The sequence below is a fragment of the Callorhinchus milii genome, unplaced genomic scaffold (genome assembly GCF_018977255.1).
Source record: "Callorhinchus milii isolate IMCB2004 unplaced genomic scaffold, IMCB_Cmil_1.0 Scaffold7, whole genome shotgun sequence".
Classification (NCBI taxonomy): Eukaryota; Metazoa; Chordata; class Chondrichthyes; order Chimaeriformes; family Callorhinchidae; genus Callorhinchus; species Callorhinchus milii.
In genome coordinates, this window is record NW_024704748.1 from 13,120,326 (window position 1) to 13,134,678 (window position 14,353).

The 14,353-nt window shown below is 40.8% G+C and overlaps 1 protein-coding gene across 1 annotated transcript in view; it reads right to left on the reverse strand.

The window, feature by feature from the left end:
* Nucleotides 1-14,353, reverse strand: part of zswim8 (zinc finger, SWIM-type containing 8) — a 65,582-nt gene that overhangs the window by 25,486 nt on the left and 25,743 nt on the right. Inside the window, exons 5-8 of the mRNA XM_007898189.2 lie at nt 10,644-10,816; nt 2,444-2,551; nt 2,268-2,349; nt 314-434 (exon numbers count right to left, since the gene is read on the reverse strand). Of these exons, the coding sequence (XP_007896380.2) occupies nt 314-434; nt 2,268-2,349; nt 2,444-2,551; nt 10,644-10,816 (484 nt within the window). The remainder of the gene's footprint in view (nt 1-313; nt 435-2,267; nt 2,350-2,443; nt 2,552-10,643; nt 10,817-14,353) is intronic.

Sequence of the window (14,353 nt, forward strand, 5' to 3'; positions counted from 1 at the left end):
ATTACTATTGCAGAAAATGTACTGCTTGAGAACTGACATTATGTAAACATGTTCAGTACACAACAGCAAAAAACCCATCTATAATTTACTGAGGTCCTGAGCAAGTTAATGCCAATTACCTGTGGACCCCTAACCCAATAAATGCAGATGGGGTGGGGGGATCTAAACGTTTTGGCGGTGAAATGACGATCAGAACATACTGCATTTGCAGCAGACGAAAACATGTAGCACACATCAATGGATTCTGACCTTAACAAATGTGAAAAACACCTAGGATAAATTAACAGAAAAAAGGATTGAAATGATAAATTACCTGAATACAACAGGAGAAGGGCCACAGAATTTATGGAGGGTTTTCTTTATATTGTCACTGAGCGTAGATTCATCCAGGTACCAGGTGCTCTGGTCAGAAGCTGATGGCCCAGCAGTTGGATCTGCCGATAGCAATTTAAAGTTTTACATCCATTAGAGACAAGCACACACAATTCAAGACAAATGTTTTCTATTGTGACCTAATGTTGCAAAACAAAGCATTACCACAACTCATTGAAAACAAGATGCAAAAGGCGAGAAGAGGTTTTGCTGCTTGTAAACCCTTTTAGAAAACTCTTTTAGAAATAGCCATTACTTATTTTTCATCTTAATTCACAGCAGGGACCACAGTCCATCCATCTCTAGAAAATGGGTGACAGGAGTCACCCTCAATTTACGCGTAGAATTCGAGTGACAAGGTGATGAAGACCAATATGTAAAGTATCTAAAGATATTGATTCAACTGCTAACACCTCAGGATCAGTCCTTCTAATACCCAAATCTCCCCATAGTACAATTACCTCCTTTACCACCTATAATAACATTTAAGTTAATGATCCTCCTCAAAAGGTAAACCGATAGCAGGCAGTCTGTCTCTTTCTCTCTGACTTATTTTGAAGTTAAATCTAAAGTTTTCCAGACTTTTACTCTGCTTTCTAAAAGGCTTTACTTCTCCTCTGCCCGGGACAAGCACTTCAGAACACAACAACAAAAGAAAATTACATTTATATAGCGCCTTTCACGTCGGAAGGACATCCCAAAGTGCTAGACAGTCAGCGTTTTGGATCTGAGCTGGGGGTCGGGATTGGGGAAGGTGGAGAGTGGGAAGGAGGGTGATTGAAAGCACGGTAGAAGAGGAGGGTTTTGAGATGGGTCTTGAAGGAGGCAAGCAGGGGCAAGGCGGAGGGACTGCAGGATCGAGTTCCAGAGGGTGGGGGTAGAGTGCAGAAGGCCTGCCGCCAATGGCGGGGGACATGAACCAGGTCGGAGCTGCTAAGCAGAGGGAGCGGGCAGGTTGGTAGGGGGTTAGGAGGTCGCAGAGGTAGGAGGGACCAAGACCATGGAGGGCTTTGAAGGTGAGGACCAGGATCTTGAACTGTATCCTATGTGTGATGGGAAGCAAGTGGAGTCAGGTGAGGATGGGGGTGATAGGGTCACGGAGCCTGGTGCAGGAGAGGACACGGGCTGCAGAGTTATGGATGATCTACAGCCTATGGAGGGAGGAGTTGGAGAGGCCGACAAGCAATAATAATAATAATCCTTGCATTTGATATAGCGCTTTTCACGTCGGGAGGACGTCCCAAAGCGCTTCACAGAACACACTGTAAAGTGAATTGATTGTATATTTGTGGGCGAACACGGCAGCCAATTGCGCACAGCAATGTCCCACAAACAGTCATAGATTGAACATGACCAATTTATTACTGTTTTTGGTTTTGGAGGGATTATTATTAGGCGTGTGGAGTAAGGACTATGAATTTGCATAGTCAAGCCTAATGTGATGAAAGCGTGTATGAGGGTTTCGGCAGTGTGAGACAGTGGCGGAGCTGGCCAATATTGCTCTAGAATAGTAAGCTAGGAGAAGAGAGCAGGTGGGAAGGTAGCAAACAATGCATTGGGTTTGTCAGCTGTCTCAGAGTAGGAGGCAGACAGATGGACAGATTCACAGTAATTCCACAAGCGGATGATTCAATACTTTAAACTAGAAAGATGCAATAATTACAAGCACTGACACAAGAACAGGTTTACTAATTTCAATGTTAAGGCACTTCTGGAAAAAACAAAATTGGGCTGCTAAATACAAAATTCCAAAGTATAGAGCCTTTGTGATCCTTCTCAGTACATGCATCTAATTTGATTTGTTAAACAGGATAACAAAGCTTAAGTAGTAGCAAGCTTCCCAGCAAACCCCTCGCTGTACATTTTCCATGCAAGTAATGGCAAATCTCTATTACCTGGAGCCCCACAGACTGTGTTGATCGCCGTTGACTGAGATGAAAGTAACTCATCAAGGAGCCGCTGTGCCGTTGGGAGAATCTGGCCAACGTACCAACAAATGGAGGAAACAAGGTTTAGCTATGTTCTGTGAAAATAGGCAGCAGAGTTTGACTCTTCTTGAATAATTCCTTACCTGCTGAGGCAGCTCACTAATAAGATACTGAGCAAACTTTTGTAGCTGATCTCTCTGTAACCTGGACAGGGATTCAGAGACGGGTGCTCGCAAACATACAGCTGAGGCCTAAGAGAAATCAAAGAAGAGACTTAATAATCCTTACACTTGACACAAATTGTTGCCAGTACAGTGAAATCATTTAGATCATGAAAGTTTTCAAATCCATCTGAAAATTGTCTAGTAGACAATTTGAAAAACACCTTTTGATGGACTACAACGTCAGTACAGAAAATCCTAGTAACTGGCTTATTCAGTGCTTCTTGTGAAAAATCTTCATGAAGGGAACTGAAAACTGGAGAACATTAGATCTTATTTCAGGTAGGATAATTAGGTCAAAATGGTAATAAGCAAGTCAAAGGATGGGAAAACAGCATTAAAACTGTGCACAACAAAAAAGATTAAAAATACTGTGGGTTTCTAGCTTTCATTGAATAAAGGCTCAACGATGGGAAGTCTCTTACAATCATCAGTTACCACAGGCAAAACATGGAGCTCGGAACTATTTATAAGAACAACGCGCATTTCTACCCCCAGTACTGTGGTCAAATACATAAATGGAATTGGAAATGGGAAGAAGAATCTGCTTCATAACATGAAGGATGATGGTAATTACTATTCCCTTTAACTTTCTCCAGTGGACATGCACTATTCTCTGGTGGAATTGATAAAGCCAATTCGTGACTTGCTCCCAGACCACTGCCAATTCTAGTCTCCTGTAGTGGCCAGCAAAGGTTTCAAAGTAAACCCAGAACAATCCTTTCATGTTTGCCAAAGCAAGAGAACACGAGGCCACACATTCAGGTTGTCAGCAACAGATTTACTTGACTATTGTATTGAGTAATACAGTCTTAATCATATATAGATGTCAGCCTAGCTCAGTTAGTAGCACTCTCATCTCTTGAGTTAGAGGGTTGTGGGCTATGGGTCCAAACCCCATGTTAGGACTGAATAGTCTAGGTTGATTAGGATAAAGATCCCATGGCACTATTGGAAAAGAGAAAGGAGTTTCTCCCAATTTCCTGGCCAACAATCTCCCAAATAAAATTAGGCACTCACTTCATGGCCCTTTGTAGGATATTGCTGTGCATGAATTGGCTGCTGTGTTCGCCTACAAATACACAATCAAAACACTTTACAATAAAATCCTGTGAAGTGCTTAGATGTTTTGATGATGTAATAAGGTGCTATATCAAATACAAGGATTCTTAATTGTATAAATTAAACAGAACAGGGTCAATGGTACAGACCGACTGTTGCATTGTAGTTTTGCTCATTTGACAAATAGCACTTTTGCATATTTAGTGAAACTGAGCAATTCGACCCTGTGAGGTTCAGGGTGGGATATCTACCACTAGATGGTGCAGGGGCAGAAAGTGAGAGAGTAGAAGACCATTTGGGTCCAGCAAACTCAGAAGAGAATTCAATAATTTATTTATAAAAAGCACAAAAAGGTGAATAAACCATCCATTATTATTATACTTCACTGATCTCACTCTTAGATGCACACACCCACACCTTCTCCTCTGGAACTTGGAATGAACAGGGAGGACTATTGTGTCCTGTGTCTAAGGCAGTCAACATTATTATATATTCTTTCTAATAGAAAGCATCAAAAGTAACAGCATTTGATGAAAGTTAACTCCTTACTTCAAGTTATTGCTTTATGCATTGTTGCCTCTGACCCAACCAAACATCTGACCAGTATAACCTGTTCATGGAAGAGAGGAAAATCCAATGCTATCATTCACCTACAATCAGATGGTCATAGATAACAGGCAGAAAGCCCTGGTCATGGAGGTTAGAGAATTGATCCACATACAACTTATTGGGTATATAGTGTACATGTATCAACATGTATTTACAGAGTGCAAAACCTGACCCATCGAACAGATTAAAAAGCATCCAAACTCCTTTTTGCCACCCGAGGCCAAAAAGTCTCTGAAAGTCAGATTTTGTCACAGAAATTCACCTTTTAATCTTTAAATGAAGCACCAGAGAAGCCAATCTGGACTAGCTCAAACTCTCTTCTCCCTAAAGCCAGGATTGTTTGCTTCAGAGGTAAGAGAATGGAATGCCAAGACGAGGGATCACACCGTGGTTTCCATGAGTCACTTTGGGAATCAATGGAAATCAGGGAAAAGTATGCTTCATGGTACGACATGCACATGTACAACAGCAGTGTGTTCTCAAAACAACCACAATTACTTAATTTCAGTGTCATAGGAATGCTGCACCCTTATTCAGGAGTTAAATTCAAACTATTTGGGCAAGAATTTCTCAGTTTTCCCTCATGGAAACTTTTTTCACGTCTGGCTGCTTTGCTGGAAGTTACAATTCTTTTTGGCAGCAGCATCAAGTTCCCATTATTTTCTCAACAGTAGCCCCAGCATTTTCTTCTGGGATTTGAGCGGGATGGATAGAAGTAGACTTATTCATGAAGCAGCTCTCTCAGAATCATTGAATAACAGAAATATTTTTTTTTAAAAAGGCACTTTGATAAAGCTCCAGTGTATGGGAGCAGATATGCTCATAGCTGTATGCTGCTGACTTACAAGCAGTACAAGTGCATTTTTCTTCCTTGGTCTCATTTAAACCAAGGATGTGGGAGGCATTAATTTAGATCAAGAATCACAGCTAAGAGGTCAGAACAAAAGGGGACAAAAAAAACTTATTTTTTTATGGTAAAGTAGTAGAAGTCAGCTCTCCCTCAAAAAATAAAAATCATAGAAATCAGATGCACTTGCCTCATGGCAAACACAGGTGACTGATAATCACCTTTGTGTGCGTTTATGCAGCACTGCAAAAGTATGCATTTAATACATGCGATTGGGAATATAAAAAATTATTACACACAGGAAAATATAGTTGATCTTATGCATGATTTGTCAAATGACAACAAGCAATACATAGGACACTGAACTAATAGCTGAAGTTGTACTAAGTTATCATTGTTCCTACAGCTTAGGTCATTCTCACAATAAGAGAAGCCTAATCACCAGATATAGCCAGTACCTGCAGAATGAAACACACACTCTGATGTTATCAAATTAGATGTTATCAAAGTACTACAGCATAATTATTAGAGTCCCTTCAAGTTGGACAATGTTTTTTTTTAAAACTCCGATATCAGATGCTGTTACACCAGTGCTGAAATTAAAGTTATTGAACACCAACTCCAGTGTACAGATTCATTCTCTTAACGGTTTCAGGTCAGATTCAGATTGTGATGACCCCAATAGCAGGATCCAATAAAATATGAATGGCCATCTTCAAGACACTTAACATAGTTCACCTCACCAGGCCTGTAACCCGAGTCCACAGATCAGCACAATTCCACTACCACATCCGCACTGGTCTAACACTTACCACAGTAAAGGAATTTTCCCATTGCACAGCTGCAACTGCATCAGAAGTGAAGAAACATTACAATTGTCAAAATTACCTCAAAGCACTGAATTTTGCAGTCTGTGCATTTTGCCAAAGAGATCGGAGGTTTGCGATACTCATCGCTAATAAAGCTTCAATTTGGTCACCCAAATTTTATAGATTGCCTGGACTGATTTCAGAATTAATTTAAAACTGCATAATGGATGTGCAATTTTTCCAACTAGACAGTGTCAGCAATTTCTTTTACAGCATGCAATTTTCATTTTACAAGGGAATAATTCATTTTTGGTGTTAAACAGGAAAAACATGAATGGTTTTGATAGTTAAAGGAAACTGTGAATCGAGACACATAAGGCAATGTGTTGCACTCTTGCCAGAAGCTCGCTATACAAGATAGCAAGATTTTGCATTGATAATTAAATTATTGCCAAACTACATAAAAGCCTGCTCAGACAAGAGATCTTCTGGGAAGATGTGGATGAACAATAGTGGCTTGATAAATTCAACAACTTCTTCAAAAATGTTTATAATTATTCAGAATGCAATTCTTTAGGCTTCTTTTGATGAGGTATTTACAATACGTTGATCAGAATTCTTGTGCTTCTGTCTAATATTAAGCCAGATACATTTAAGGATGATTTTGTCCATCAGATCTTGATCCTCTCAGATGCTCCTAATTTTACTTCTACCCCACTGCTCAATTAGACTTTTGGTATTTTTAATACATTCTCTTCAATTCTTCAAAATGTGTTAAATGCTGGTAGTAGTGTCAAATATAAATACAGCTTTAACAGGTAAAGGAAGTCATTGACCAAGGCAATTAATAACAGTCATGACAAAACATCCAATAAACTTCAAAGTAGTTAACTGGTTGAATAATTTAACTGGCTGAGGAAATAATATTCAAGCAATTTAATTGATGCAATATATTTAAAAGGAACACAACCGTTGAGAAACTTAATAGAAATGATTCACAATCATGTTGATGCTGCTACAAAAGCCTATTACTCTTATAGAGCTGGTATTGTTCACATGTACTGAAAATTCACTTACATTAGTTACAATATCTTCAAGGAAGTGTTGCTTTAGTAAGATCTAATGACTACCCACTTCTGGTTAGGCATAATATCTATTTTCTCTCTCTCAAATATACCTTTCTATATCTACCATCTATTGAAGCAGTAGCCGGAATACTCAATGGAATAGAATCGGTTGTATAGGCGACATCATTCCTGAGGTCAGTATCAGGTTATAATTGGCAAATGGTCACAATAATCCATCTCTTTTCCACATTAATTCCATAGTGTCTGGCTTGTATAAAGAGCAGCTCATTAGTGTTAAGAACGTTCCACAATAGTTCCTGCCAGAATTTCATATAAAGCTAGGCAAAAAAGGTGCTCTGATTTACATGAAAAATATTTAAATCAGAATATCAATAGTCACATCACTAACAATGGAGCCATTCTGACATTTTCGAAGAAGACTGGAGCTGACATGGAGTCGCTTTCTGTTTTTATCATTTAGATTCATTTCAATCCCTGCATCAAATATTGAGAAATCAAATTAGATAATGGAGTGCAGCCCAGTGATCGAACGTGGAGGCCTTCCTGGTCTGTGTGGCTCAGTGCCACATCGAGAATCCACTTTCCCATTAAGCTAACAGGGCAGTTTTAAAAAAAACAAATCTACCACATTCTTCTCTGTGCATTTCACAGCTAAGATGTTTAGCAGAAACCTGCTTCAAGGCTCCTGCCTAAGATGCCCTGCAACTGGCTGAGGACATAATATTCAAACAACCCCAGGCAACCTCGCCTTGAAATTCCCATCACTGTGGGAATGCGATTGGCTTCTGCATGCTTTCAGGTCCAACAATTAGTGTTTAAGAATTGAAAGCCAGAGTACTGGAAAGATTCTGCCTCTCGGGTTAAAAAAGAAATGTTTGGCTGGAAAGAGAGGAAAATATCTTAAAATCAGAAATTGAAGCCACCACCTACATACAGTCTGGATCAAAAAAAAACAACTCACTTTTCTGTCATCTGTGAAATCGATCACAAAGCACTCCAGTCTTAAAGCACTGCCATTATTCAAGTTGATTGAAAACAACTTTTTGTTAAATGTATGAAAAAGGTAAACAGAAACTCTTGAATAAGCATTTTGCAACTAAATTGAATACCATAATTTAGTCAAAATTTCAAAGACAAAATATAATGTTTTTTAAGATTTTATAACCCTAATATCCATCAGCATGAAGCATTCAGTGTAATACCAGAGACGTGAAGCAGAGAAGGATCAGAAAAGACATGCTAAGGTTTTTTTTATTGGGGGTTTTGATAACATAAGAGGAAGACGTTATATCCACTAGTTGTTGAGTTGATGAATTGCCTTAAATCTTTGCTCTCCTTCTTAAGGTAATCATAAGCAGAATCCTAATAAAAAATTTAAAGAGGAAATTTGAGACCACTGAAAAGGACATACAGAATAGGATATGGAAAAGGCCTCGGGTGAGCCAGTGACCAGGCAGAGGGGTCGGTGTTCCAAGGTGAGGAGGTTGCTGGCATGGAGACGCCAAAATGAAATGGTGTCAAAATGAAATGGCCCTCCCTCTCTGCCTTTGGTCCAAACATAGCCATGAGTGCCATCCCCTCTGTCCTGTTTCCCTTAGCCCCCACCGTCACTTCCAGTGCTGGTCTCCCCAGCTCCACCATACAAAAAATTCAATGAATCCAAAACTTTGCCAACTGATACTCACCCACACAAAACTCTGTATCCCTATCGCACCAGTCCTTGCCAGGTTCCACTAGCTCCCAATTACCGAATGGATCAATTTCAAGATCCTCTCACTCGTTTTCAAATCTCTTCACACCCTTGCAACTTCCTATCTATCTAATCTGCTTACCATCCACTCCACCACCTCCGGCCTCCTGTTTGTTCCTCATCCCCTCCACCATCGGTGGTCGTGCCTTCAGCCACTCCTTTCACCTTGCCCCCTCCCTCCCCACTTTCAAATGTCATCCAAAGACCTTCCTTTTTGATCGTGCTTATGGTCACCTCCCCCCTCCCTCTCCTACTGGATCAGTGTCAGAGTCCGCCACTGTTAAGCACTCCGGGACCCTACCTCGCATGAAGGGCGCTATGCAAATCCAAGTTGTTGTTGCGAATGGGACTAATACCTTTCAGAAAGCCAGCATAGAAATAATTAGTCTAATAACCTCCTTCTGGGCTGTAAATTTATGATTACATGTAGACCTAACAGTGCCTACAAATAGCTTTATTAAAAAAATTGGGAGATTCAAAGCATGCAGAATACAATGAAATATACAATAATGTTGAGCACGAATCAGTATTAAAAACAAGAACTGACAAATACAGAAGGGAAAATACCAGGTGAATTTTACAGACAAGATACCAAAATAGCAGGACAGCTACAAACGATCAGCAGCTTTTTTTAAAAAAAAACACCATATCAACTCAAAGGTCATCCGCCCCCTCAGCAATAACTTCTACGCTCAGATTTCTTCTGAGCGTTCCAATCAATCGCTTTTACAAAAAAGAGTGCACAAAAACAGAACTAAATTATTTCACACTTAGCAATACCTCACACCACTAAAACAAAATGTTTTTTCCTGCAATTTGTTGTTGCTTTAGTAACAATGTGATGCATTCAAAAACATTAGTGAGTTAGATCACATTCGGACAACTAAAGCACAAGATTTCTGACCAGCCAAGTCATGTATTAAAATCCTGCCCTATTCAACACTCATAACAAGCAGCATTTCATGCATTTTCCACCAGGTTGTTTCAGAGAAACTTGACACTCCCTCTTTTGGAGCGATGCAGACCTCCGGCCCACAATGAAGCTCTTTAAGTTTTTGCCTTATGTGAAAAGCCTTACACTGCATGCAAGGATTATTATTTTAAATGGATTTAAAAGAAAATCAACAAGTAAATGTTACTTAAAAAATTGCTGATTGCAAGGCAGTTGTTTTCAAAGAATTTTTATAGCAGTTTTAAAGCCGTTCTTATAAATAATTTGGATTTGGATTTCCACTGAAATTGAAAGTACCAAGAAATGCATTTTATAACTGAAGCAACAATACAATAGCAATAAAAATTGGAAATCCAACTCAGACAGGATCGATTCCTACTCCTGAAGAAATGAAATGTTACTTGGTGCAAGCATTTGTTCCTGATCAATGACATATAATACCAGACACAAAACGAAACGGGATAAAATGGCACAAGGACAAAACAGAAAGCTCGGGCTTCTGTACAACAAAATTATAACTTTTGAACAAATTACAAAACTGCAATGCAGCAATTATCTTGATGACTTGATTTTATGATCTGTATACTTTTGCTTAACCAAACTACCTGACATCTTTTCTGTAGAATGCTGCATTCCAGGCTTTATCTTGGGTTATGAAGACTTTCCTTTTCGACCGCGCCTACGGTCACCTTCCCCCTCCCCCTGGCTTGGCCTTGGGCTCCACCATTGTTAAGCGCTCTGGGACATCCCCCGGGGTGGAGGCCACTACATAAGTTCAAGTTGTTGTTGTTTGAAAAAAACAACACATAGCATCAGGGGAAAAAACATTTTATGAAGCTATTTAAGGTATTGTTGTCTCACAGCCAATTCAACCCTTGAAACATCTCGCTTAATCTTCTCTCCTTACTCCTCCATCACCCAAGGGTATTTCCTTCAAATTTTAGAAAACGCAAGACTCATTATTTGTAGCAGTGGATTATATTAGACAACATGCATTTTACTTACATTATGTATCCTGAAGAGGCAAAGGGCCACTACATGAGCACACCATTTAGCTCCTGCTCCACAGGTACAGCTACACGAGGTTATTCTGCACCGATCGAACATAACTGCCAGATTGTATGCTCCTTTCGCTTGAGCAGTCTGCGGAGGAACCACTGTGGCACTTAAGTGAAATCCTGTATTTTGTGGAATGAGAAAAGGAGAGAAGAAAAGAAAAAAATGTTATTTCAAGAGATCGATAACCTCATGACTATCCAGTTGGACCACTCTTTTCAGCATTAGCTCATATCAACAAATATTTCAGTGCCTTGAATATCTGGATTCAGACTCCAACCTGAATTCTTTGATTTTTCCATTATAAAGTTCAGCGCAAAATGAAACCCATTGAGACTCAACTACAAAAGGTGTACACAAGTTTTAATTGCTCTCTGGGAGCCACTTCAAAATGTTCAAGGATACCACAGACAATCCTCAGCCACGACTTGCAGTCACATATTGTCCATCACGTAACAGTATGTCTCAAAGCGCTTCACATGAGCGGGATCAGACAACATAGGCGTGGTTGAAGAGGTAAGTTTTTAAGCGGGATTTAAAGGACAGATGAAGAGCTGGTGAATCAGAGGAGGTGGAGAGGAAGTTGCAGAGATTAGGAGGTGTAGTGACAAGGGGAGGGGATGGGACAGGGAATAGTTAATTAAATTCCATGAACGTTCCTCAGGTTGATGCTCTTCAACGTCACAATTTAAATTGAATTAGGATTTGGTTTGTGCTGTGAACTTGGATTCATTAGGATACTGGTGAGATTTTCTCCCTCTCCTCCCCGCCGGCACACAAACTCACACGCAGAACGATTGGTCATGCAATAATTGTGGATAGTTGGAAAGAATCTTTAAACTTTTTTTGCAAAACAAAATTGAATAATGAACGATTTGAAGAGTGACATAGGCACCAAGACAACAATAGATTTCCTCCATATCTAAAAAAAGGCACCTCAGGAATGATCTCTAGAAAGTTTAGAATCCAGTATCTGCAGAATTCTTACTCTTTTACAATTTGTCACCATTCGTCACGGATATTTAAATGAGTAGGATTCTGAAAGTACAAGCAGAAAATAGCCCCCATCTTAGTTGCTATTTTGCCCTCACTGTTAAACAATTTCAATAACAACATTTCATAGGTTCTGTGCAACTGAGAGGAGGAAATACTCAAATAGTGGGTTCATTGTCCACTTAAAGAAACCTTCACACAATCCCGTTTGCAGTACTTCAGTATTTGTTTGGTAGTTACTATTTAGCCTCCCTCTTTCGAATAAAATATTGTGAAGTTTGTCTCAGAACAATTCATCGATAGAAGAGAAATAAAAACAGACATGTAGCACCTCAAGTCTCACATCCTTCTGTTTACATGCACGAGTACAGAGGAGACGTACCTCTCGGGCAACCTGCTATCCAGGACACTTGCCGGTTGGTTTGGTTTTAAATCTTCTGTAGATATTGTATATCATGATTTATTATTGCACACTCCTTCCGCCCAACCAAAAGACACCCTGTGCACAGCTGGTCAGCCAACGTCATCCCCAGCCAGCCGGCAAACATCAAACTCTGAGCAAAGACCTACCCGAGACTCATTAACCTTTCTTCCCCACATCCGCACCAAAATTGGCATCGCCTTCCACCACCTCCGGAACATCGCCAGACTACGGCACTACCTCACCCCTCACGCTGCTGAAACACTGGTCCACGCCTTTATCACCTCAAGGCTGGACTACGGGAACTCTCCTCGTCGGCCTTCCCAGCACCTCCCTCCACAAGCTGCAGGTCATTCAGAACTCTGCAGCTCGTGTACTGTCCTGCACCAGGCTTCGGGTCCACATTACTCCCACCCTCGCTCGCCTCCACTGGCTCCCCATCCCCCAGAGGATCGAATTCAAGATCCTCATCCTCACCTACAAGGCCATTCACGGCCTTGCTCCCTCCTACCTCTCCGATCTACTATACCCCTACTTACCTGCCCGTACCCTCCGTTCCTCTGGCTCCGGTCTGCTCCACATCCTCCGCCCTACCATCAGTGGTCGGGCCTTCAGCCTCTCAGCCCCTAAGCTCTGGAACTGCATCCCCCAGTGCCTTCGCCTTACTTCCTCCCTTTCCTCCGTCAAGGCCGGTCTCAAGACCTTTCTCTTCAACCGTGCCTTCAGCTCCCCTCTCAACTCTCTACCTCCTCCTCGCTCCCTCCCTTCCCTCACCCTGACCATTTCCCCCTGCTCAGGTCCCGACCCAACTGTCCAGCACCTTGGGACGTCCTCCCGACGTAAAAGCGCTCTATAAATGCAATCTTGTTGTTGTTAACTGGCCACAAAACTGCTGATCGGTATTGGTGCAGCAACTAACTGAGCAACTGTTAGACGAGTAGGTGATCATCATCAGAACTCATGATCAAACCACTTCAGCGCTGATAAAAATTTGGGTTGTCCTCCCAACAACGTGAAAGTATGCTATGTAAATGTAATTTGTTGTTGTTAAAGATCTTTACCCGGTGACTGAATCTAGCCCCATGTACCCCAGCTACTGAAACTAATCGCCACGGTCCCAAGTTACTGAAACTACTGAAATTAGCCCCCCCAGTACCCAAATACTGAAACTAGGCCCCCTGGGCTCCAGGTTACTGAAACTGGCTATTAGTTAGGTTCTTCAGTTACAGTACAATTTAGTTAGTAATGCTGTGGATAGTTCACAACATGGCTAAAATCATCTCCAGTACAAAACAAGTGTCCTAGCACGTATCTTGTTCACTTCATTATATGCCTTGTGAATGCTGAAAAAGGACATTGTGCCACAACTCAACCCATCTTCAACCCCATTGTACTCTATATTATTCACTGCACTTGAACTCTGCTACCATACATTCTGCCTCCGACACCAGCGGCTTATTGCAACCAAACATCCAGTGAAGTCAAAAGCATGTGGGTGGTTTTATACATTTTTGTAGGGCAATGCAACAGAGTCCATAAATTCCTCAAACACAATATTCTTTGTAAGGACACACTTTTACCACTCTAAAGAAAACAAAATTTGTTCCCTAATCAGATTGCCTAGTGCCTAAAAAAAAGTTTTTCAGCTGAGATGGGCGATTTCTCCCCCCTGTACCAAAAGTGACATACTGCATTAGTCCACCAAATCAATGAGCCAGCGGTGTGACGTAGATTTACATAGTTTTACACAGCATTTCCTGGAAAGGAGGGAGGGGGTTTGTAGTCCACTTCACCCGCCGAGCAGGGAATAACGAACCTGAACAAATCCTCACTGGCTTCTACCTATTAAATAATACCTTAGAACAGATCCAAGGGATAAAGTCTAACCACTTAACCTGGAAGGCGGAGTGTGCAAACTCTGCAGACAAGGACAGCTGAAGATAGAAATCAGACAATTCGACCAGCACAAAGTCTGTGCAAGGTAAAATGAAGAAGTCTTGGCAGAGAGAAGGGATTACTAATTATAGAGAGGATACTCATTATACGGTAGTTGGAATTCTACATAGCTCATAATCATATCCCCTAGTATCATGCAAAATTTAATTTCACTTCAAAATCCCAACAGCTGTTGCACACATTCAGACAGTGACTGCTAGTACCTTGCTTCCACGTGGACTATTTTGAAAGGCACCAATTTGACTTCTGCACTACTCAAATATCTCAGTAGCCTTTTAGCACAATATTC